The sequence below is a fragment of the Gorilla gorilla genome, chromosome 20, assembly GCF_029281585.2.
Source record: "Gorilla gorilla gorilla isolate KB3781 chromosome 20, NHGRI_mGorGor1-v2.1_pri, whole genome shotgun sequence".
Lineage (NCBI taxonomy): Eukaryota > Metazoa > Chordata > Mammalia > Primates > Hominidae > Gorilla > Gorilla gorilla.
Window position 1 is genome coordinate 22070519 of NC_073244.2, and position 24558 is coordinate 22095076.

General features: G+C 46.1%; 1 protein-coding gene across 2 annotated transcripts; it reads left to right on the forward strand.

Annotated features, from left to right (window-relative positions):
- Positions 1-1865: 1865 nt before the first annotated feature.
- Positions 1866-23612, forward strand: LOC101152881 (cytochrome P450 4F3). Of its 2 annotated transcripts, XM_004060206.5 has the most exons (13): positions 1866-1901; positions 2371-2569; positions 4823-4967; positions 7901-7954; positions 8046-8173; positions 10010-10131; positions 10755-11025; positions 13323-13389; positions 13577-13706; positions 19104-19237; positions 19331-19395; positions 19567-19649; positions 20059-23612. In XM_004060206.5, exons 2-13 carry the CDS (start codon positions 2372-2374, stop codon positions 20222-20224), a joined length of 1563 nt encoding a protein of 520 aa, XP_004060254.4. In that variant the 5' UTR covers positions 1866-1901; position 2371; the 3' UTR covers positions 20225-23612. The 2 variants fall into 2 exon arrangements, with proteins under 2 accessions (XP_004060254.4, XP_018871750.3); XM_019016205.4 differs by lacking the exons at positions 1866-1901; positions 4823-4967 and adding an exon at positions 6593-6737 and having other exon boundaries at positions 2284-2569.
- Positions 23613-24558: the final 946 nt, after the last annotated feature.

The window sequence follows — 24558 nt, forward strand, 5'->3', positions numbered from 1 at the left end:
TCTAGAGCAAGTGGCATTCAATGGGCTCTCTCTCTTTTTTATTTTTTTGTGAGACAGAGTCTCACTCTGTTGCCCAGGCTGGAGTGCAGTGGTATGAACTCAGCTCCCTGCAAACTCTGCCTCCTGGGTTCATGAGATTCTCCTGCCTCAGCCTCCCGAGTAGCTGGGATCATAGGTGCCCGCCACCACGCCCTGCTAATTTTTGTATTTTTAGTAGAGATGGGGTTTCACCATGTTGGCCAGGCTGGTCTTGAACTCCCGACCTCAGATGATCTGCCTGCCTCGGCCTCCCTCGGCCTCCCAAAGTGCTTGGATTACAGGCGTGAGCTACTGTGCCTGGCCAGTAGGCACTCTTTATGTATTGCAGGTGGTACTGAGTAGGTACTTTTTATGTAGCACAGGCAAGAGTAGGAACTCTTCATGTAGAGCAAGCAGCACTCAGTAGGCACCCTTTATGTACAGAAGGCAGCCCACAGTAGGTACACTTTATGGAGCACAGGCAACACTTGAGCAGGCAGCACTCAATAGACCCTCTTTATGTAGATCAGGAAACACTCAGTAGGAAGTCACCATATAGAGCAGGTGGTATCAGTAGGCACTGTTTATGTAGAGCACTTGGCACTCAGTAGGCATGTGTTATGTAGACAGCACCTGGTGCTCAGTGGGCACTCTTCATATACAGGGGGTGGCACTCAATAGGCACTCATTATGTAGAGCAGGTGGCACACAGTAGGCACTCTATGAGGAATATCAGGAACTGAGTATACAGGGTTAATGTAGAGCACCTGGCACACAGTAGGCACACTTTATGGAAAGCACTTGGCACAGAGTAGACAGGATTTAGCACCTGGCACACAGTAGCTGCCCTTCATTTAGAGTATTGGCACACAGTAGAAGTACTTTCCATGCAGCCTTTGTGCAGAGTAGAGACTGGCACACAGCAGCTCAAGTGCTAGTTGCCACCCTTTCCCTTCACTCCTTTTTGGGGCTCCCTCCTCTTAGGAGCCCTCATAGTCCCCCGCTAAGGCCCTCATCGAACATCCCATTTCCCAGATGGGAAGACTGCGCCCAGGAGGGGCAGTACTGACCAAAGTCAGAGCAAGGATGAGGCAGAATGAGGACTCCATTCATGGTTCCCTGGCTCTGCCCTTCCCTTGCCTGGACCCCATCCGTTCCCTCTCATCCTTACCCTCCACGTCCCCGCTCTGTCCTCCTATACTGAGTCCAGCCTCCAGATTTGCTTTTCCAGCTGAGCTCTTAATCTCCAGAATCTGACCCAGGTAATCCTCAGTGGGGCTGGATTCTTTGTTCCCGTTCCTAGCAGTCAGGTCTCCAACAGGGCCCTGGACTGCCTGGAGGCAAGCCTTGAACTCCATCCAGCAGCAGGGGGATAGAGGCTTGTCTCTTCCAGCTTGCCTGATTCAGCATCCAGAAGTGGTACACGGTGTCCTACCGGCCCAGGGTTAGAGAGGAGCACAGGAGATGATCTGGAACAAGGCTTGGCCTGGCCTGGCTCACTTGACACCTAAACTCTCAAGTTCATGCTTTTATCTGCCACACACTCAGTAGGTGCTCTTTAAGAGCAGGTGTCACACAGTGGAAACTCTATCTGACCCCTCTCGGCTTACTCTCCACCTTATGTGGGAGGTGCTGAGACCTGAGGATCCAGTGCCTGTGCTGTGTCACCCTGAGCTGGTTCCTCTGCATCCAGCTGGTCTCCCACACCCAGGTTTTGGCTAGCTGCCCAGACATGGGAGCGGCACCCAGGCTGTGGGGATTGGCTGGCCCAGCCTAGCCCAGCCTAGCCTCCCACAGCCTTCCCTACATCAGGGGCCAGGGGAAAAAACCTCCCAGAAGAAGGGGAGAGGAGGTTGTGTGGGACAAAGTGCTCCTGACAGAAGGTGCCAGGGTGGGGGTGGTGGGCCTGGGGCATCCTAGCCTGTGATGGAGATGAGCACTGGGCAAGGGATTGGGTGCACACATAGGGGAGCCCCAGCCTTCCCACATTCTCCATTGCTGCCCAAGGCCCAGGCAGCTCCTGGTTGCTGGCTTGGAGGATGAGTGGTTTTCTAACTGAAACCAAGCCCCTGGCAACCTCCTAATGATTCAGGATGGGCCTTTCTGGACTTTAATCAGTTTCTCTATCTTTCTCAATCTAAATGCTTACCAGGTAACTGGAGGCCACTTGGTTGCTGGTTTTGGCTGGGCCTTTCTGGACTTTACCCCTCAGCCCCTGTTTATCCATCCCTGTTTACTCTTACTGTTCTATCTCCAGCACTGCCCGTCTCTGCCTCTCTCCACTGTCCCTGGAGCTCCCTGGGCCCTTCCCTGGGCCTCAGGACCTCACTCACTATCCTGTCTGCCCTGCAGGATGCCACAGCTGAGCCTGTCCTCGCTGGGCCTTTGGCCGATGGCAGCATCCCCGTGGCTACTCCTGCTGCTGGTCGGGGCCTCCTGGCTCCTGGCCCGCATCCTGGCCTGGACCTATACCTTCTATGACAACTGCCGCCGCCTCCGGTGTTTCCCGCAACCCCCGAAACGGAATTGGTTCTTGGGTCACCTGGGCCTGGTGAGTGTGGCAGCAGGACGGGTCTGGGGTCTCAGGGTGGATGGACTTCCTGAGGGGTAAGAATGAGGCTCAGGCGAGAGGGGGTGGGCTGGGGTCTGGGGTGGCAGAGAAGCAGGGGAGGCGTCTTACTCATTCCTCTGCTTATTCATTTCTGTGAGGTGCCAACCCAAGCCCTTCTCACCTCCCTGTTCTCCCACTCTTGGCCTGTGTTGAATCCTTTTCCTGCCTGTCTTTCCACATTAATGCACCTCTGCGGGGCTCTTGGGCAGGGGGTTGGGTGCACAGAAAGGTGAACCCCTGGTGTTCCCACATTCTCCATTGCTGGACTTGAGGCCTCCTGCACCCACTGTCCAGGGTCCTCTCTCTACCTGGCCTATTTCCTGTTATGAGGGTACAGGTGGGCCAGAGGAGAGGTGTGGGCTGTCTGTCACCTCCACCACATCCGGAGGCACCTTCCTCTTATCTTGTTCCTCCCCAGTAAGATGTCCCAATGGGGTCCTGTTGCCAAACCCACATAAAAGTTGGCCACTCACTTCCCCTTTCAGAAGCCTTCCCTGACCTTTCTCCTCCCCCAGACCTTGCCCTCTGACTTAGACCTGCTCTCCCCTTTGGGGAACGTGGTCTCAATCTGCTCATTGCAAATGGCAGGATTGATGGGTGTGTCCACAGGTGAAGTGGGAGGGTGCACAGGATGCACTAGCACAGAGCCTGGTGCAGAAGCTTCTCCCAGGTGGGAGCCACTGTCATGATGGACAGTTAGAGTCACCTCTGCTCCCCTAGTGGCTGCTGAGAAGGGAAGGTCCCCTGTGTGCAGAACCTTCTCCATGGGAGGAACTGGAACCTGTGTGGCTGGTGGAGGAACCAGCCAGGGCATGAAGGGATGTGGGGACCAGCCTTAGGGACATGTCCTGAGGACATACTGCTCCCCACAAACCTCCCCTGTGAGGACCTCCTCATATGCCCACCTCTGGGCTGAAATGACTCCCAGAACAAGGAAATCTTTCCTCTCAAGCTAAGTGGGCCTCTGTGAGTGGACAGTGTGTCTTTTCCTTCTGCCTTGGGATGCGCTCTTGGGACTTGGAGGTGGCCCCAAGAGAGATAGAGCAAGAGGAATGTAGACAGATAGATAGGTAATAGGATAGATGGATGGATGGATGCACAGATAGGGTGAATAGATGGCTAGCTGGCTGGATAAGTTGGTGGGTAAATAGACAGATAGATAAATAGATAACAGGATAGATGGATGGATGGACAGATGGATGCATGGATAGGATGGATGGATGGATGGATAATACATACATAAAGTAGTAGATAGGATGGATAGATTAGGTGGATAGATAGGTAGATTAGATATGTAGGATGGATAGATTAGACAGATGGATGGATAGATAGCTAGATGATTGATAGATAATAGGATAAATGGATGAGTGGATGAATGTACAGATAAGATGGATGGAGGGATGGATGGATGGATGGATGGGCAGATAGATACATAGATAGAAAAGTTAGATAGGATGAATAGATTAGATAGATAAATGAATAGATAGATAGGTAGATAGATAATAGGCTAGATGGATGAATGGATGCACAGATAGGATAGATGAATGGATAGATAGATAGATATATAAGATAGAATGGATGGATTAGACAGATGGATAGATACATAGAAACATAGGTAGATAGATTAGATAGATAGATAGATAGATAGATAGATACATAGATACATAGATAGATAGGTAGATATGTAGATATATATATAGGTAAATAGGTAGATAGGTAGATAGATAGATAGATAGACAGACAGACAGACAGACAGACAGACAGACAGACAGACAGAAGGGGGAGTTTATTACGGGAATTGGCTCACAGGATTATAGAAGCTGAGATGCTTCATGGACTGCTGTCTGCAGGCTGGATAAACAGACACTTGTTGTGTAACTGAGTCCAAAGGCCTGAGACGGTGGAGTTCTGGTGTCCAAGGGCAGGAGAAGATGGATGTGCCAGCCCCAGAACAGAGCAAATTAGCCTTTCCTCTGCATTTTTGTGCTACCTGGGCTCTCAACAGATTGAATGAGCTCTGCCCACACTGGGGAGGGTGATTCTTCCTTCCTCAGTTTACCAAATTGAATGCCAGTCTCTTCTGGAAACACCCTCACAGACGGATGATCAACTATCTGGGCATCCTTTAGCCCAGTCAAGTGGACACCTAGAATTAACCATGACAGGAGGTGACGGCCCCTGCCTTGCTTGCAGGTCACCCCCACGGAGCAGGGCATGAGGGTCCTGACTCAGCTGGTGGCCACCTACCCCCAGGGCTTTAAGATCTGGATGGGCCCCATCTTCCCCGTCATCCGTTTTTGCCACCCCAACATCATCCGGTCTGTCATCAACGCCTCAGGTACCACCTGGAATACTTGGTGGTGGGTGCTGTGGTGCATTTGAGGCCTGCAAGTCCCTCTACCCCCAAGCCCCTGTGTGGCCCCTGCAGTACTCTGGTCTCTACTTTCCTTCTCTCTCAGCCATCTTCATCTTTCTTTCATGTATTCACCAATTCCCATCTCAGCATCTCTTCTCTCCATTGCCATCTGACCCCCTGTCCTGGTGTTCTGGGCTGCCCTGGGGCCCCAAGAGACCTCAACCGAAGGCCCTGTCCTGGAGGAACCCCCAAGCTTAAGGAGATGGGTGTGGACAGAGACATCCCCAACTTCATGGGGTCAAGAAAGGGCCAGAGGGAGATGGATGACAGCCCAGAGAAGTGCAAGTTCTCTGCTGGGGCAGGTTGGAAGCCTTCCTGGAGGAAGAGTTACTGGAGCCATGTCTGGAACAATGAGTAGGAATGTTTGAAAGGAGAGTGCAGGGTGACGCAATTGGGCATCATTAGTGTTCAAGGCCCCTTGCCAGGTCTAGCGTCACCTTGCCTGTCACAAAGCTTAGAACAATGAGGAGGACTTGTGGCTGGTGGAGGATCTGGACTGTTATTTCCGTGATGTCCATCTCTGGTGTGGGTCAAGTCCTTTTACCCCATCCTGTAGTTTGTCTGCCCTAAGTTCATTGCTTTTCTGCTCTAGGCCCTGGGAATCTCCAAAAGGAGACTCCACCCCAGCTTGGGGCCCTCTCCTTGACCCCTGTGCTTCCCTTCTTGGACAGGCCAGGCTGAGCAGGGAAACAGGCAGCATCCTACAGAGACCATGGCTCTGGCCTCAAAATGCTGAGTGACTCTGGGCTGGTTCCCAGCTGTCTCTGGTTATTGAGGTCTCTTTCAGTTGTGAGTGGTGGAAATCCAACCTGGTGTAGTCTAAGCAAAGAAAGAGAATCTATTGATTTTAAAGTCCGGGGAGGATGGCCTTCAGGCATGGCTGGATCCAGGTCTCACACAGTGTCACTTCCTCTCTTGGCTTTAGCTTTCTCCATGCCACTTTTGCTTTCAAGACAGTCTTTCCCTCATGACGTCAACAATGAGTCCTAGAAGCTCAATTCTCATGGGAAAGCCCACATTTCCCCCAGAGTTCCCGGAAAAGGCCCATGATTTACTTCTCCTGGCCTGGATCGCAGGACCAATTTTTCACCCAGTCCCTGTGTTTCTGATTGCCTAGTCTTGGCAGGCCTGGGCCTTCTAAAGCTACTGTTTTGGGGGCACAAAGAAGTTTGATGGTTAAGGACTCAGGCCATGGGTGCAGATAGACCCAGTCTCAGGCCTCAGGCTTGCCATGGTCTGGGACTACGGGCAAATTACTTTATCATTTAGAGCCTCAGTCTCTTCATCTGGAAAATGGGATGAATGAGAGCCCAGGGAACATGGTGTGTGGATCCACACGGGGAAAGACCTTTACTGTCTGTGTAACTGAAGGACTGGGGAGTCCTGCATGGAGGATGTGAGTAGGAAGCCCAGGGGTGCTCAGCACTGAGAGGAAGATGAGATGCTGCTTGAAATTCTCAGGGAGAGGGCTTCCACCTCTTCCCTGCAGATCCTTCTCTCTCGCAGCCTAGGAGAGCATGAATTGGGTCCTGTGTCTTTCTCTCCAGATTCACAGCTCGGAGGAAGGTCTCCTATACACACAAAGCCTGGCGTGCACCTTCGGTGATATGTGCTGCTGGTGGGTGGGGCCCTGGCACGCAATCGTCCGCATCTTCCACCCCACCTACATCAAGCCTGTGCTCTTTGCTCCAGGTAGACACTGCATTGGCCACGCCTTGCCCACAGCTGGGGTCTCTGTGCTGCCTCCAGCGGGTCGCGTGCCCATGTGCAGACAGGAGGGGCTGTGGTGGAGATGCCACTGCTTCCATCTCCCCTCGACTTCCATCTGTCTGACCTCTGTTCCTGTTTGCTCATGTCTGGGAAGTGTCTCTATGATGGCTGTTATATGGTCAAGTCTGCTGTACGGCTATGTCTTTTCACCTGTATATTTACACCTGGGTCCTGGTTACACATGAAATATGTTATACGTGGTTACATCTGGTATATCATTCCAACTGAGGTCATGTAGAGATGGTCATATGTGGGGTTCATCTGTGGCCAAGGACATTTGGGGCATGTGAGGGGCTGTTTGGTTCTTGTCGCAGGTGCTGTTTGACACTGCCGTTTTCTCCTGCTGGTCACATGTGGGCCATGTTTGGGGGTTGTGTGAGGTCTGGGACCCAGGGTCCCTACGTGAACTGTCTGAGACATTATTTGAGTCTTGTCTGAGGCATGTGTTGTAGTATGTTTGGGTCATATGTGAGGAACAGTCTGGGTCATGTGTTGGCTATGTCTGGGACGTTAAAGGTACCATATTTATATTCAACCTGGAGCCTGTATGTGGAACATGCTTTTAAGGTCATGTTAGACCATCTCATGTGCATGTTAGAGCATACCATCTCATGTTAGGAATTGTCATGTATTTTGTGGCCATGTCAGGACATGTGAACACATGTCAGTGTCATGTCTCATGTCTAGGTCCATGTCAGAAGATGCCATGTGAGAAGATGTCAGAGAGTGCTGGGACAGACAGGGTGTCCTAGGTCCTTGTGAAGGCATTCTGTAGAGTGCTGAGCGTGTTCAGGGTTTGCAGAACATGTTGGATCATGTAGGAGGCGTGTCAAGGCATGCTGGAGCCCTGACATAGCTCCTACATGCCATGTTAGGCAGCGTCATTGCTGTACTGTGCTGCCGTAGCCTGGTCTGGTCTTCCCTCCCCTCCCCCATCCTGCCTTCTTCCTCTGCCCTTGACCCTCTTCTTGCTATGTGGGGCTTGGAGGGGAGAATTGCAAACCTCTTGCTGGGAGCCTCCCCCCACCCCCAAAGTTCCTCCTTCACCTGCCTCCATGGCCCCTGATTGTCCTCATTTATGTCAGCCGCCATTGTACCAAAGGACAAGGTCTTCTACAGCTTCCTGAAGCCCTGGCTGGGTGAGTATCTGCAGGTGAACAGGGTTGGGAACAACCTGGGGGGCCAGGGGAGGGAGATGCCCTTGCCCATGGTCCTTGGCTGCCCTGCCAGGGGATGGGCTCCTGCTGAGTGCTGGTGACAAGTGGAGCCGCCACCGTCGGATGCTGACGCCTGCCTTCCATTTCAACATCCTGAAGCCCTATATGAAGATTTTCAATGAGAGTGTGAACATCATGCATGTGAGTTATTTGAAGCCAAGGTCCCAGCTGCAGCCTTTGGTTGGGGGGAACCACAGACAGATCTAGTCTGGAATTTCAGCTCTGCTGGGTGCCTCTGGGCCATTGCTCTTCCTCTCTGAGCTTTGGTTTCCTCATCTGTAAAATCCCTACTTAAAAGAAGGTCAAGTGATGTAGTGGAGTCATGTCTCTGGCGCATAGTAGGTGCCCAGAAGGTGTCTGTTTCTATATTTGCGTCACCCGAACCCTGTAAACTCAAGAGGGTCATGACAACAATTGCATAATAGCTGTTGCTGATAAGAAACAACCTGAAAACTCATTGGTTTAAACCAATAAAGATTTATGAATCCTAATAAGAATGTGGGACAGTTGGTGGGTTCTTCTGGATGTGGATGGAAGGGATCAGTCATGGTACATGAGCAGCCTGGGGTCAGGTAGGCAGCCTTGCTGGTGTTGGCTGAGTTCTCTCACATGTTTGGGTTTTGGCTGGCTTCAGACCGATACAGATGGCCTCAGCTTAGACCCCTGGATGTTCCTCCATCTGATTCTCTCCCTCCAGAAGGAGTCCCATGGTTTACAATACAGATAGGGTTCCAGGGAATAAGATGAGGCTCAGCTTCATTAGTTATCACCTCATCATTTTTACCACATTGTATTTTGACATCAAAAGCCAATAGTCCAACACGGAATCAATGGCAGGGGGTAAAATAGGCTCTGTCTATTATTGGGAGTTGCTGAAAAAGCACATTGCAAAGGGTGTGGATATGGGGAGAAGGGAAGAATTGGGGCAAAGGTTTTGTGAAGTGTTTAGAATTTTTTAACTTTAAAATTGATGTTAAGCTAGTTACTGTTTCATAAATTATTCTGGAAGAACAAGAAACTCCTGGGTCAGAGACAAAGGATAGTTTTACTACTCATGACACAGAGAGCAGCATGTGTTGCTTGTTAGATTGCATTTCTTCTCCAAGCCTCTCAAATCCCATGGGCTGACACAAGTGGGCTTCTATAAATGCCTGCTGACATCATATATTGCATTACAGGGAAGGGGCATTAGGCTTAGGAATCTGTTTTTATAGCAAGCAGAAGCAGCATATCCAGGGGGTGTCCCTTATCCTCAAAGTTATTTTCTGCAAACGCAACTCTGAGAAATTTTTCAAGTTAAGAACATCAGCGTGTTGCATTTGTGACATGCCCAGAAAGGGTGCTCAGGACTCATGGGGGACTGCCTCTACAAACCTAGGATATTTTTATAATCAATTTATAACTGCAGATGAGGAAACCCAACATTTATTGAGAACTCACAATATGCCAGAAAAAAATGCCATGTGCCCATTCCATGATATGAGTATATGTTGTCTAATTTGATTTTAACAACTCGGTGAAGGAGAGATTATGTATTTCTGCCCCATGGTAGATGATGAAACTGCAGGTCTGAGAGATTAGGGAGCTAACCCAAGTTCACCCAGCTAATGAGTGAGCTTGGCATGGTGGAGCAGAGTTTCTAACATGAATTATATGGCTCCAAAGCACATCATCTTAACTGTTCCTGAATATCTGACAGGTGGGATATAGGGGAGGGTAATGAGTTGACTAATGGCACACAGAGCACAGAGGACAGAGCTGGAACTTGAACCTAGGTCTCCTGACTCCCAATCTTGGGTCTTCATCTCTTAATAGTAACAGCTTTTGCTTGCACCATAACCTGGTGCTCCTGGGTAAAGGGTCCCTGGGGAGAAGATGAAGAGGCTTATTCTGGGGAGTGCATATTGATTGTTGGGGTTGGAGAGGTGCTCAAGGGAGCAAGGGACCTGCCCCAGCTCTGTCCCCTTCTCTGGCTAGGCCAAGTGGCAGCTCCTGGCCTCAGAGGGTAGTGCTCGTCTGGACATGTTTGAGCACATCAGTCTCATGACCTTGGACAGTCTGCAGAAATGTGTCTTCAGCTTTGACAGCCATTGCCAGGAGTAAGTTCTTGCCCAGGGTCTGGGATCTTGGGCCGTGGACACAAGTTGGTAGGTGAGGGGCGGGGGAGGACTGAGCAGGGAAATCAGACAAACCTTCTTGGAGGAATTGTGTTATATCTGATCATTGAAGGACTGGTATGAATTTTATCTTGAGGTTTCTAGGGACTCATTAAAAGGGTTTGAACTGGTGGGTGTGGTCAAAGCGGGTCTCTGTCAGGGACTGACTGTAATGTAGCACTAAATGGAGTTAACACTGATGCAAAGAAGCTAGGGTGGAAGCTGGACCATGGAGGAGGATAAAGTCTGAGCTTTGTGGACAGCTTCAGGAAGGAGAAGGGGCAAGACTGTATACTGGGAGGGAGAGAGAGAATAAGAGCATAATGTGCAAACTATCCTCTGGGTGCCTAGCGGCATGGAGGCATCTCACAGAGATGGGATGCAGGGAGAGATAAGAGAGCCTGGAGAGTCGCTTTCATGCTGATCCCCATCCTGCATCTGAGGGGCCATCTGTTCCTGGATACCCCGTTTACTGATAGGAGGTAGCTCCTAGCTGCTGGTGGGAGGTGATCCTGGGGCTTCAGGTATATTAAATTGTTGCCTCCCTTTCTGCCCTTATCCTGCAGGAAGCCCAGTGAATATATTGCCGCCATCTTGGAGCTCAGTGCCCTTGTGACAAAAAGACACCAGCAGATCCTCCTGTACATAGACTTCCTGTATTATCTCACCCCTGATGGGCAGCGTTTCCGCAGGGCCTGCCGCCTGGTGCACGACTTCACAGATGCCGTCATCCAGGAGCGGCGCCGCACCCTCCCTAGCCAGGGTGTTGATGACTTCCTCCAAGCCAAGGCCAAGTCCAAGACTTTGGATTTCATTGATGTGCTCCTGCTGAGCAAGGTGGGCCTCTCTGGGATCTGAATTCAAGAAGTAGAAGGGAGCTTCATGTGAAATGTCAGATGAAAGAATTTGAACTTGATTAAGAGGGCACTAGGGAGCCATGGAAGGTGATTGAGGAAGGGAGGGACAGGTCAGAGATAGGTTTTGGAGATAGCTCTGTGGAGTAGCACCTACCAGGGGACTGCTAAATGAAATTGTGATGAGTCTGAGATTTACTCTATTTATAAGTTAATAAGCTAATTGGCCACCTTTTAATCTATATATCTACATCTATACCTATGTCTGGGTCTATGTTTATGTTTTTGCCTATGTCTTTCTGTATCTTTATCTCTGAGTTTGTGTCTCTGTCTATGACTATGACTATGTCTATGTCTTTGTCTTTGTCTTTTTCATTGGCCATATCTGTATGTCTTTGTCTGCATCTGTGTCGTCTTTGTTTACATTTATGCCTTTGTCCCCTCCCTCCCTGCCTTTCTTTCTTTCTTTCTTTCTTTCTTCCTTTCTTTCTTTCTCTTTCTTTCTTTCCTTCTTTCCTTCTTTCTTTCTTTCTTTCTTTCTTTCTTTCTTTCTTTCTTTCTTTCTTTTTCTGTCTCTCTCTCTTTCCTTTTTTTGATGGAGTCTCGCTCTATCACCCAGGCTGCAGTGCAATGGCATTATTTTGGCTCACTGGTAACCCCTGCCTCCCGGGTTCAAGTGATTCTCCTACCTCAGCCTCCCGAGTAACTAGGACTACAGGGGCACTCCACCATGCCTGGCTAACTTTTGCATTTTTAGTAGAGACGAGGTTTCACCATGTTGGCCAGGCTGGTCTCGAACTCCTGACTTCATGATCCATCCACCTTGGGCCTCCCAAAGTACTAGGATTACAGGCGTGAGCCACTGTGCCCCACCTTGTCATGTCTTTTCTATGTCTGTGTTTATGTCTTTTTCTATATCGATATTTTCGTTCTAGTCTATGTCTATGTGTCTGTGTCTATGTCTTTGTCTTTTCTCTGTGTTTGTGTCTTTGTCTCAGTGTATGTCTATGTCCATGTTTTTTTGTCTGTGTCTATGATTACGTCTATGTCAATGCTATATCTATATCTTTGTCTTTTTTTTTTTTTTTTTTTTTTTTGAAATGGAGTCTCGCTGTGTCACCCAGGCTGGAGTGCAGTTGTGCGATCTTGGCTTACTGCAACCTCTGCCTCCCGGGTTCAAATGATTCTCCTGCCTCAGCCTCCCAAGTAGCTGGGATTAGAGGCACCTGGCTAATTTTTTGTATTTTTAGTACAGACGGAGCTTCACTATTTTTAGTCTCAAACTCCTGAGCTCGTGATCTGCCTGTCTCAGCCTCCCAAAGTGCTGGGATTACAGGTGTGAGCCACCGCGCCTGGCCATATTTTTGTCTTTGAATTTGCCTGTGCCTGTGTCTGTTTTTGTCTGTCCATGTTTATGTCTATGAGTATTTGTGTCTGTGTCTATGTCTATGTCTATGTTTATGTGTATTTGTGTGTCTGTGTTTGTGTCTAAGTCTATGACTTTTTCTATGTGTTTCTGTGTCTATGTCTGTGTGTCTATGTCTTTGTCTATGTGTATGTCTGTTGTGACAGAGGCATTAAATCTCTGGATCAGAGCAGCTCATGTCTTGCTTACGGCAATACTATCAGCCAGAGTAGGATTGTGGCACTGACTCTCCATCCCCAAGTCAAATTCCTCCAAGTGCAATGCAATGTTTTCCCCTGTACGTGCAGCAGACTTTGTACCCTAGGAAAAGCACCCTATATTATGAGTCTCAGCACATTTTCTATAGAGAGAGAGAAAGAGGAAGAAAGAGAGAGGGCACCAGCTTTGTGAGAGATTATGTGCTTTGTTCTGGATGCCATATTCCATAGACTTACAACTCAAATGTCTCCAGGGAGATGAGATTCATTTACCACCGTAGATTGTGGGCAAATATCTTTGAAGCAATACTTAATCTCTAATTTCCAAGACAAATTGCCATTTAATTATCCTGTAACCCAGGTTGCCAGTAATTTTTCTCAGAAAGTTTTCATCAGGCAGAAACATGAAAGCATTCATGGGTCATTGAGTCTTCCCATTAGGGACCAAAGAAAAGGCAAGGAAGCCAGGGAGGAAGCCCATGGGGTCGGGGCTCTGGCCATGGTGACCAAGAAGGGTCTAGGAGTGCAAGATGGGCTTGGGTTTCTGGAAAGAGGATGAATCTTCAGAGATTGTCTCAGATTAGACTCAAGAGCCCTCAGAGGTACTGTGACTTTTTATGGGGGTGGGGGTTGGGGGGGTTACTGCCTTCTCTCCAGGATGAAGATGGGAAGAAGTTGTCCGATGAGGACATAAGAGCAGAAGCTGACACCTTTATGTTTGAGGGTGAGGGCCCCAGTGTGGGGCTAGAGTGGGGACTTGGATATCTCCATTCCAGGAACAGGGTGGGTGGACCCCTCACACTTCCCATCCCCCTTCCCCCATCCTCCCTGAGGTCCTCAATGAAAGGTTGTTGTCCACCCTCGGGTGCTGAAGCAGCCCAGAGACCCAAGCCTGCCTTGCTGCCCCCCAGGCCATGACACCACGGCCAGTGGTCTCTCCTGGGTCCTGTACCACCTTGCAAAGCACCCGGAATACCAGGAGCGCTGTCGGCAGGAGGTGCAAGAGCTTCTGAAGGACCGTGAGCCTAAAGAGATTGAATGGTGAGTGCAGGTGCTGGTGCCCTGTACCTGAGCCTCTCTCGTTGGCTCTGTTCCCCAGGTAGGGAGGGGAGAAGGGGTTGTTTTTATTGATTCTGCCACTATTGCTTAGTGGGAATAGGAGCAGAGGACCACAGGCAGGACTTAGTACCCATCCTGACTGTCTGGGGAAAGGTTATAGGCCCTTAGGACAGAAAGACCTGGGCTTCTGAGAGAATTGTTGATGATATGTGAGGACAGATAACGCCACTTAGCATGTGTTCAGCAAATGAACTTCCCCTCCACTCTCTTCCTTTTCTCCAAGAAATATTTTTTTGAATGTCTTCACTTGTTGAATGTTTGCTCTTCTGTTCCCTAATTCCTACCCTTCTGTCCAGTCCAGGGATTTATAAGGGAGACCTGGAGGTAAAATTCATCCATTCTTGTCCAGAACACCTGCATCATTCATCCATCCAGTCCTCGTTCAGCAAATACTCTCACACTGCATTCCAACCCCCACATCTGTGCACAGCATCTTTCTGTGCTCTGGAGACCTGGGAAGGACCCAACCAGGGATCTATTTTCCAGATGCTCCCAGCCTGGTGGGGGAACTGTCCCTGGGTAGGACAGTCCCAGCCCACGTGTGCAGGGATGGGGCTTACAGTAAGGGAAGCAGGACTAGGGGGGTATAGAAAGTGTCTCAGTTGAAAGCCTGAATAATGATCAGTAGATAATTGGGTACAGTTGGGGAGCAGTGCTGTAGGTCAAGAAGACTGCCTGGGGTCTTCGGGGGAGGAAGAGAGAGAGGAGAGAGAGAGAGAGAGTGAGAGAGGGAGAGCAGGGTCAGGACAGAAAGGAGGAGAAGGGGAGAAAGAGGGAGAGACTGAGTTGTGGTGAGATGATAAAACTGGAGATGGTAGCAGGGGCTGGCTGTGGAAGCCTTGGGGAAAATGTTAATGGCTTCAGTTTTAGCCCAAGGGCAATAGGGAGCCATGAGAAGTGTTTGAACAGGGGAGGGACAAGTCACATCTGGGTACCAGGAAGATTTTTCTAGGGCTAGTGTGGAGGGTGTGCTGGAGAGGACCAGCTATAGAATGAGAGCACAGTGGGGACATTCTGAGGCTCAAGCCAGGCCAGGGGCTGGAGGAAGGAGAGGAAACAATGGAGTGGACGGGTGTCTTGGATTCAGCGTCCTCCCGTCCACGCCTTTGCCCAACACAGCAGTCCTGGGAAGGGAAGAAACATTTTTATGCTTTTAACATAAAGAATATTTTTGCAATTTTATTTTTTAAAACACATTTTTATTGATGCATATTAGATGCACATAGTTTTGAAATACATGTGATAATCTAATACATTCATATAATTGATAAAGATCAAATCAGTGTACTTGGGATATCCATCGCCTGAAATATTTGTCTTTTCTTTACGCTAGAAACATAACTAACATAAGCAAACTACTTTCTTTTTTTTTTCTGTTTATCCATTTATTCAGAAACTGTTTCTTTTTTTCTTCTTTCTTTCTTTCTTTCTTTTTTTTTTTAAACTACTTTCTAATGTACAGTACATATTGTAAACTACAGTGAACCTGCTGATCTATCGAGTGCTAGGTTTTATTTCTCCTATCAAACCTCAAATTTGTACCCATTAATCAACTTCTCCTTATCCTTCCCTCCCCTCTGCCAATCTATCTTCTTTTTTCATGAGATCCACTTTTTCAGCTCCCACATGCGTGGAGTGAGAACATGCGATATTTGTCTTTCTGTTTTTGGCTTATTTACTTACCACAATGACCTCCAGTTCCATCCATGTTGCCACAAATGACAAAATTTCAGTCTTTTAAATGGCTGAATAGTATTCCATTGTGTATACACACTACATTTTCTTTATCCATTCATCTATTGATAGACACTTAGGTTGATTCCATATTTTGGTTGTTGCAAATAGTGCTGCAATAAATACAGAAGTACAGATGTCTCTTCCACAGATTTATTTTCTTTCTTTGGGATAGAAATTTCTTCTCTTTCTTTTCAGTAGTGGAATTTCTGGGTTATATGGCAGTTCTAGTTTTAATTTCTTGAGGAACCTCTGTGCTGTTCTCTGCAGTGGCTGCACTAATTTATATTCCCACCAACAGTGTGTGTGAGTTCTCCTTTCTCCATATCCTCACCAGCATCTATCATTGCCTGTCTTTTTGATAAAAGCCATTTTAACTGGGATGAGATGATATCTCATTGTGGTTTTGATTTGCATTTCTCTCACTGTTAGTGACATTGAGCATTTTTCCATCTACCTATTGGCCATTTGTATGTTTTATTTTAAGAAATGTCTATTCAGATCTTTTGCCCATTTTAAAATCAGATATTTGGTTACTTTTCCTATTGAGTTGTTTGAGCTGCTTATATATTCTGGTTATTAATCGCTTGTCAGATGAGTAGTTTGTGAGTATTTTCTGCCATTCTGTGGGTTGATTCTTCGCTTTGTTGATTGTTTCCTTTGCTGTGCAGAAGCTTTTTCGCTTGATATAATCTCATTTCTCTATTGGCTCTGCTTTTGAGGTCTTACAGAGAAAGTCTTTGCCCAGACCCATGTCCCGGAGTATAAAACCAAGATTTCAAGCAAAATTATGTGTGTAGTTTAAAAAAAATGGTCGAAAGGCTTTATGACAAAAATGAAGTTCCTTATTAAGCTCCACCTTAGCGGTGACTACAGTCAACAGTTCTCTGTGTATTCTTCTAGAAAATGGCTATCCCGATGCCCACATTTATCTGAACTCACACTGTGACTTTTATTTATATGAACACATACTGTGCTTTTCTTTGTAAATGAAAGTCCATAAAATAGACACAGGTCTGCATATTATCTCTGAGATCTTTTACTTTTCTCAAAATATACATTTTGGAAAATGAGTTTGTTTTTAAATTTGTTCTTTGTCTTTAATTGACAAGTTTTAATTATATATGTTTAGAGGCACAGTATGATGTTATGATATATGTATACAACCTGAAATTATTAAATCAAGGTAATGAACAAATCCATCACTTCATGTGTTTATCATTTTTGTGTTGAGAACATTTGAAGTTTACTTTCTTAGCAATTTCAACTAATACAATACATTGTTCACCAAAGGCACCAGGCTGGGCAGCAGATCTCAAAAACTTATTCCTGTTGTCTAACTGAAGCTTCTACCCTTTGACCAACATTTCACCCTTCTCTGTCCCTCCCCCAGCCCTGGCCTCTGGTAACCACCATTCTATTCCTATTTCTATGAGCTCAACTATTTTAGGTCCCAAGATAAGTAAGATCATGTGCGTTTGTCTTTTCTGCACCTGGCTTACTTCACTTAGCATGAGTTCCTCCAGGTTCTTCCATGTTGTGGCAAATGAGATAATTTTTTCCTTTTTAAAGGCTAAATGGGATTCCATTGTGTATATACATATATACACCACATGGAAAAACAACATTAAATTACAAAATGAATGATAAAAAAGAGTTCTTCTTGCACCAAATGAGACATTACAGATAAGACTAGGGTTTTCCTTGACAATCCTGCCACCTGACCTAATCCTTTCTCATTCTCCAAAGGTGTTTCTAGAGCCATAGATTTGCTATCTATCTATCTATCTATCTATCTATCTATCTATCTATCTATCTATCTTCTATCTATCTATCATCTATCTATCATCTATCAACGTATCTATCATCTATCTATCATCTATCAATGTATCTATCATCTATCTCTATTATCTGTCTATCTATCATCTATGTATCTCTGTATCTATCATCTATGTAACTATGTCTCTATCATCTATTATCTATCTCTCTACTTATCTATCTACCTATTATCTATGTATCTATCTATATCATCTATGTATCTATCTATCTATCTATCTATCTATCTATCTATCTATCTATCTATCTATCCATCCATCCATCAATGATCTATCTCTCCATCATCTATGAATCATTCATTTTTATAAATATATATCCATATGCTTCTTGCTGTTTTACATGTACATATGTATATATTTGTCACTTTTTTTCACTCAACAGGGTGCCTTAATGCTATCTTTTTCTGAGTGCTGTATATTTTATTTCATATTTTATTCAGCTCATTTCTGTATTGAAGAGGACATTAAACATTTTCAATTATAGTAGATATTTCCAATTTTCCTTCCAGAGTGTCTGTACTGATTTACCTTCTAGCCTGCAGTATGTGGTGAGACTAGTGATCCCTATTTCCTTCTTTTGTGTAGCTGTATAGTATTCCATTGTGTGGCTGTTTATCTAAACATTTTCCCATTAGTGTATATTTGGCTTGTCTCCAAACTTTTGCTAAACTGGACATGATGCAGTCAGCACGTGTGCACAGTGACCATTCCTTACATGCATAGGCATCTCTGCAGGACAAATTCTCTGAAGTGCAATTGCTGAATCAAAGACCATTTGCACTGTATAATAATAATTTTTTTTGAGACAGTTTCACTCTTGTTGCCCAGGCTGGAGTGCAATGGTGTGATCTCAGCTTACTGCAATCTCTGCCTCCCAGGTTCAAGCAATTCTGCCTCAGCCTCCTGAGTAGCTGGGATTACAGGTGCCCCCCACCATGCCTGGGTAATTTTTTTTGTAGAGATGGGGTTTCACCATGTTGGCCAGGCTGGTCTCGAACTCCTAACCTCAGGTGATCTGCCTGCCTCGGTCTCCCAAAGTGCTGGGATTACAGGCATGAGCCACCATACAATATGACTGCAAATCCTTTACTATTAGCTGAGTTTTATGGCACAAACTTTCCCATAACTTTACCAATAGTACTATTGTATTATTGAATTTTAAATCTTGGCCAATCTTCATATTTCTTCTTTTGATGGACATTTAAAAAAAAGTAAGAGTGAGGCTGAACATCTTTTGCACGTGTTGATGTTATTTGCTTTCTTTTTATGGAACTGGTTTTCTTATTATTTTTCCTCTTTTTCTTTGGACCCTTTAAAAGTATTTACTTTTAAGAATGTGTATTAAGATTGATTTTTTTCTGCCTAGTGTTGCAAAATATTGCGTTTTAACTTTTGGAGGGTACTTTTGATTAATTTTTATGACGTTATGTAGGTCCACATTTTTCTTTCACAGTTGTAAAATCCATCCATTTCCCAGGATTTTGTTTGGGGTAGGTGGGGGCCCCTTTACCAAATGTGAAGTTTTCACTTATTCTCATGTCTTTTTCTGAGCTCTTTATGCTGTTCCATGGGTCTATTTTCTTGTTTCTGCAACAGTGTCACACTGTTTTTATTCCTGCGACTTTGTAACAATTCTTTTAAAAAGTTTATTTCGTTACAGGGAGAAAAGGTCTCACTTGCAAACAGAGAGAAGCTGGAGAGTTGTGTCTTTGCTCCCTTGATAAGGATTGGGACTGGGGTGTTTCCTTAGGGACGATCTGGCCCAGCTGCCCTTCCTGACCATGTGCATTAAGGAGAGCCTGCGGCTGCATCCCCCAGTCCCTGCCGTCTCTCGCTGCTGCACCCAAGACATTGTGCTCCCAGACGGCCGGGTCATCCCCAAAGGTGCCACAGCCTCAGGGGGAGGAGCCTCCTGGGTAGGAAGAGGGGCCCCTCAGGCAGGGAGCCTTGTCCTGACTGCCCCCTTCTCTCGAACAGGCATTATCTGCCTCATCAGTGTTTTTGGAACCCATCACAACCCAGCCGTGTGGCCGGACCCTGAGGTGCGGGGCCCCCCTCTCTGTTTTTGTCCATTCCAAGGCTCCTAGAGGAGGGGGCAGGGTTTTGATCAGGAGAATCCAACATCGCCTCCCTTCAAGACACACACCACTGTCTCTCCAAGGCTGGCGGACTGGGAGACCCCACCCGGCAACCCTTCTTGGTCTTGCCTCCAGGTCTATGACCCCTTTCGCTTTGACCCAAAGAACATCAAGGAGAGGTCACCTCTGGCTTTTATTCCCTTCTCGGCAGGGCCCAGGTAAGGGCGGCCTGTGTCTGAGGCGGGGACGGGGAGATGGGTGCAGGGGTCTGGGCATGACAGTAGGGAAAAGGGGGACATTGTAGACGGTCCGAGTTCCAGCTCTCCTTCCCTCACCTCCTCTGGAGTTTATGGGAAAAGGCCCATAGAGTAGGGTTGGGTTGGTCCTAGAAGGATCCCTAGTGTGCTCAGAGCTCCCTCCCACCCCACCTTGGTCTAGGCTGGGGGTTGGAGCTGGGCTAGGCTCGCAGTATATGCAAGCCCACATGGGGATCCAGGCACGGATACCCCCTTCTCTGTTCCTCAAACTGACCTGGGCGGGGAAGGGTGTCCCAGGCCAGGTTCCCGGCTTGATGGGGCCAGGATGGGGCTCCTGGGTGCAGTCAGAGCTTCCACCCCTCTCCCCTAGGAACTGCATCGGGCAGGCGTTCGCGATGGCTGAGATGAAGGCGGTCCTGGGGCTCACGCTGCTGCGCTTCCGCGTCCTGCCGCACCACACCGAGCCCCGCAGGAAGCCGGAGCTGGTCCTGCGCGCAGAGGGCGGACTTTGGCTACGGGTGGAGCCCCTGAGCTGAGTTCTGCAGAGACCCACTCTGACCCCACTAAAATGACCCCTGATTCATCAAAAGTGAAGCCTAGAATTACCCTAAGACCCTGTTCCACAGTCCTGTATTCCATCCTAGATATCTACTCAAAATAATTGAGACAAGTGTTCAAACAGAAAGACGCTTGTGTATGAATGTTCATGGCAGCCCTATTCACAGTAGCCAAACGATGAAAACAACCCCAAGGTATATATTACCAGATGAAAGGATAAACAAAATGTGGTCCATCCATACAATGGAATATTACACAGCCATAGAAAGGAATGAAGCAGTGATCCCTACTACACTGTGGATGAACCTTGAATGCATGATACTGAATGAAAGACGTCAGATGCAAAAGGTCACATAGTGTACGGTCCTTTTATATGAAATTTCCAGAACAGGCCAATCTGAAGCGATGCATAGTGGATTGGTGGCTTTCAGCAGCTGTGGGGAGGTGGGACTGAGGAGCGACTGCTAATCAGGATGGGGTTTCCTCCTGGGATGGTGAAAATGTTCCGGACCTAGATAGTGACGAAGGTAGCACGACACTGTGAGTGCACTAAATGCTATTGAATTGGACACTTTAGAATGGTTGAAATGGTGATTTTTATGTGAATTCTACCTAAACATGCTATTACAGCTCATATATACTTTTTTCCATCTGGATTCTTCACAAAAGAATATGTTGGAGCATTTTCCATGATATTAAATTATCTTAGGAAACATTATTTTGTGTTCTTCAAAATGTGCATGTTAAGTATTCAAATCAGTCTTAAATTTTTAAAAATATGTAATTTTAGAAAATAATTTAAAAGGTTTTGTCTCAGTTTGTAAGATTTCTTTCCTGGCACTTTAATGGCTTGAGGTATCATTATCAGTTACAAATCGAGTTATTCTTCATCAAATGACTTTTGGAGTAGAGATTTTATTTTTATAGCAATAGATGCACAGATATTCCTGTAAGATACAGGTGTGGTTAGACACTTTTCTAGAACAGGTATGCCCTGCAAACTCCACAGACACTGACTGTTTTTGTCCTATTAACAAGCAGACCGCTGAGAAGGGAGAAGGTGACATTTTAGCTTTCCCAGGTAAAAGTGGTTTTCATCCTCACACCAATTTTATGGACTGGACCTTAACTCTCTTGCTCAAGGTCACTCTGTGAGTGGAAGAGTGGGGATAAATCTGGTTCGTTTGGCATCAGAGGCCATGACTTTTCCTACCACAGAAGTAATTTTCAAAGTAAGTCTCTGCCCTAGGCACATCAGATCACCTGGGGACCACTCCAGAGTGAGTAGACAAGACTTTGACAGGGGTGCCTAATTTTTTTTTTTTTTTTGAGATGGAGTCTTGCTCTGTTGCCCAGGCTGGAGTGCAGTGGCATGATCTCGGTTCATTACAACCTCCGCCTCCTGCGTTCAAGTGATTGTCCTGCCTCAGCCTCCCAAGTAGCTGGGATTACAGGCACCCACCACCACATCCAGCTAATTGTTGTATTTTTAATAGAGGCAGGGTTTCGCCATGTTGCACTGGCTGGTGTTGAACTCCTAACCTCAGGTGATCCACCCGCCTCGGCCTCCCAAAGTGCTGGGATTACAGGCCCGGCCCAGTTTGATAGTTTGTTATCATGTTATACGTACACTTAGAATATGATCCAGCCATCTCATTCCAACAGCAATGAGAACTTAGGCTCCCCTCTCTACTAAAATACAAAAGTTAGCTGGTCATGATGGTGTGGGCCTGTAATCCCAGCTACTCGGGAGGCTGATGCAGGAGAATCACTTGAAACCCACAGGCGGAGGTTGCAGTGAGCTGAGGTGGTGCCACTACGCTCCAGCCTGGGGGAGGGGGACATAGCGAGACTTGGTCTCAAAAACAAAACAAAACAAAACAAAACAAAACACTGCCAAACTGTTTCCAAAGCATCTGCATCGTGTTTAATTTCCATAAGTAATGTATGAGAATTCTAGGTCCTCCAAATAATTAGCAGTCCTTGGTAGTGTCAGTTTTTGTTTCAGCCTTCCTTATGGGTATGCTGTGGCATATCCCTGAGATTTTAATTCGCATTTTCCAGTGACTAAGGGTGTTGAGCCACTCGTGCCTTCCTGTGCCTATTTGACACTCCTATATTTTCTTTGGTGAAGTGTCTGTTCAATCATCTGCTCATTAAATTTTCCTTCGGTTGTTTGCCTTCTTATTGTTGGATTTTGAGAGTTCTATGTACAAGTCCTTTGTCAGTCGTGTGATTTGCAAGTCTTCTTCCTAGACTCTGAAGTTTCTTTCTTTCATAGAGCAAATGTTTTAAATTTTTATGAGGTAAGACTTCTCATTTTTATTTTTGGTGAATTATGTTTATACTGCCGTATATAGGAACTCTTTGCTTAACTGGAGGTCATGGAGATTTTCTCCTACATTTTCTTTTAAAAGTTTTATAGTTTCAGAGTTTACATGTAATTCCATAATCTCCATTTAGTTAAATTTTGTATGGGGTGTGAACTGTGGTTTGACTGTTTTCTTGTATATGGATATCCAATTGTTCCACACAATTTTTTTGAAAAGAATATCCTTGGCAGGGCACAGTAGCTCACACCTGTAATCCCAGCACTTTAGGAGGTCAAGGTGGGCAGATCATGAGGTCAGGAGTTTGAGACCAGCCTGGCCAATATGGTGAAACCACGTCTCTACTAAAAATAGAAAAATTAGCCAGGCGTGGTGGTGTGTGCCTGTATTCACAGCTACTTGGATGGCTGAGGCAGGAGAATCGCTTGAACCCAGGAGTCAGAGATTTCAGTGAGCCGAGATTGTGCCACTGCACTCCAGCCTGGGTGAAAGAGCTAGATTCTGTCTCAAAAAAAAAAAAAAAGGAAAGAAAGAAAGAAAAGAAAAGAAAATCCTTTTTGCTTTAACTTGCCTTGCAGGTTTGTAGAAAACTCAATTGTTGAAATTTGGGTGGATATATTTCTGGATTTTCTATTCTATTCCATGTTGGACCAATACCACACTGCCCTGGTCACTGTTGCATTATAGTATATCTTTAAAGGAGTCATGGGAATCCTTCAACTACATTTTTTTCCCCAATAATTTTTGGCTATTCTGCTTCCTTTGTGTTTCTATGTAAATTTTATCATCAGTGTGTCTATTTCTACAAATAGTCCTGATAGGGTTTGAATTGGGATTTCTGTGAATCTATAGATCAATCTGAGGAGACTTAATAATGATATTGATTCTTCCAATTCATGAATATAGTATACCCCTGTATTTATTTGTTTTCTTGAATTTCTTTTATCATTGTTTTGTAGTTTTCACCATGACAGTCTTGCACATATTTTGTTAAATGTACAGCTGAGAATTTAATTTTTTCTGGTGTACAATGCTAATAAAATGGTGCTTTAAAAGATGTGTTCTTCAGTTGTTTATTGTTAATACATGGTAGAAGTTTGTATCCTGTTTTTGTAAAAGGCCACATAGTCAATATTTTAGGTCTTGCACGCCCTATCTGGTTTCTTCTTCTCTTTCTCCTTCTTCTCCTTGTACCACCTTTTAAAATATAAAAACCATTCTTGGCTCATAGGCCATACATATACAGTACACAGGCCATATTTGATCCATAGACCATGGTTTGCTGACCCTGGGATATGGGAATATGGTTGATTTTTGTATATTGTCTGTATATTGGATCATTCTTATTGGAATACAATAATGCTGTTATTTCCTCAGTCTTAAAACACTTCCCCTCTTGGCCTCATTTTCACACCAGTCGATGCTCCATTTCTTTGCCCCACTATGCAGCAAACTCCCTCAAAGAGTGACCCACACGTGGGTGTCAAATGTCTCCTCTCCCACTCCAAACAGGCTTTGAGAATCCTCTCAGGGGAGTGAGGGTTTATAAATGAGACATAAACCCACAGGACTCTGCTACACCTGTGTATGTAATTCTCAAAACACACTCAGGCCTGGTCTTGTTACTGGCTGCTATGAGACCTCCATCCTCTCCTGAGTGAGTGTGAAGGAGGCACACTCTGCTGGACGGTTCGGGGACAACTGGCCCTATAGAGTCTTTATTAGTTTCATTGTATGTATGTGAGAGAGCAAGAGAAGACAGAGTGTGTGCGTATGTAACTCTATGTGTTTGTGTGACTGTGTGCAGTGTCGTAACAGCACATGCGTGTGCGTGCATACAGGCGCATATGTGAGGCATTCTGACTGGTGTTAGGTGGTGTTTCATTGTGGTTTTGATTTGCATTTTTATATAATCAGTGATGTTGAATGTCAGGACATGTTAAGATATATTGGAGCTATGTCACATGTTCCGGCTTTATGTC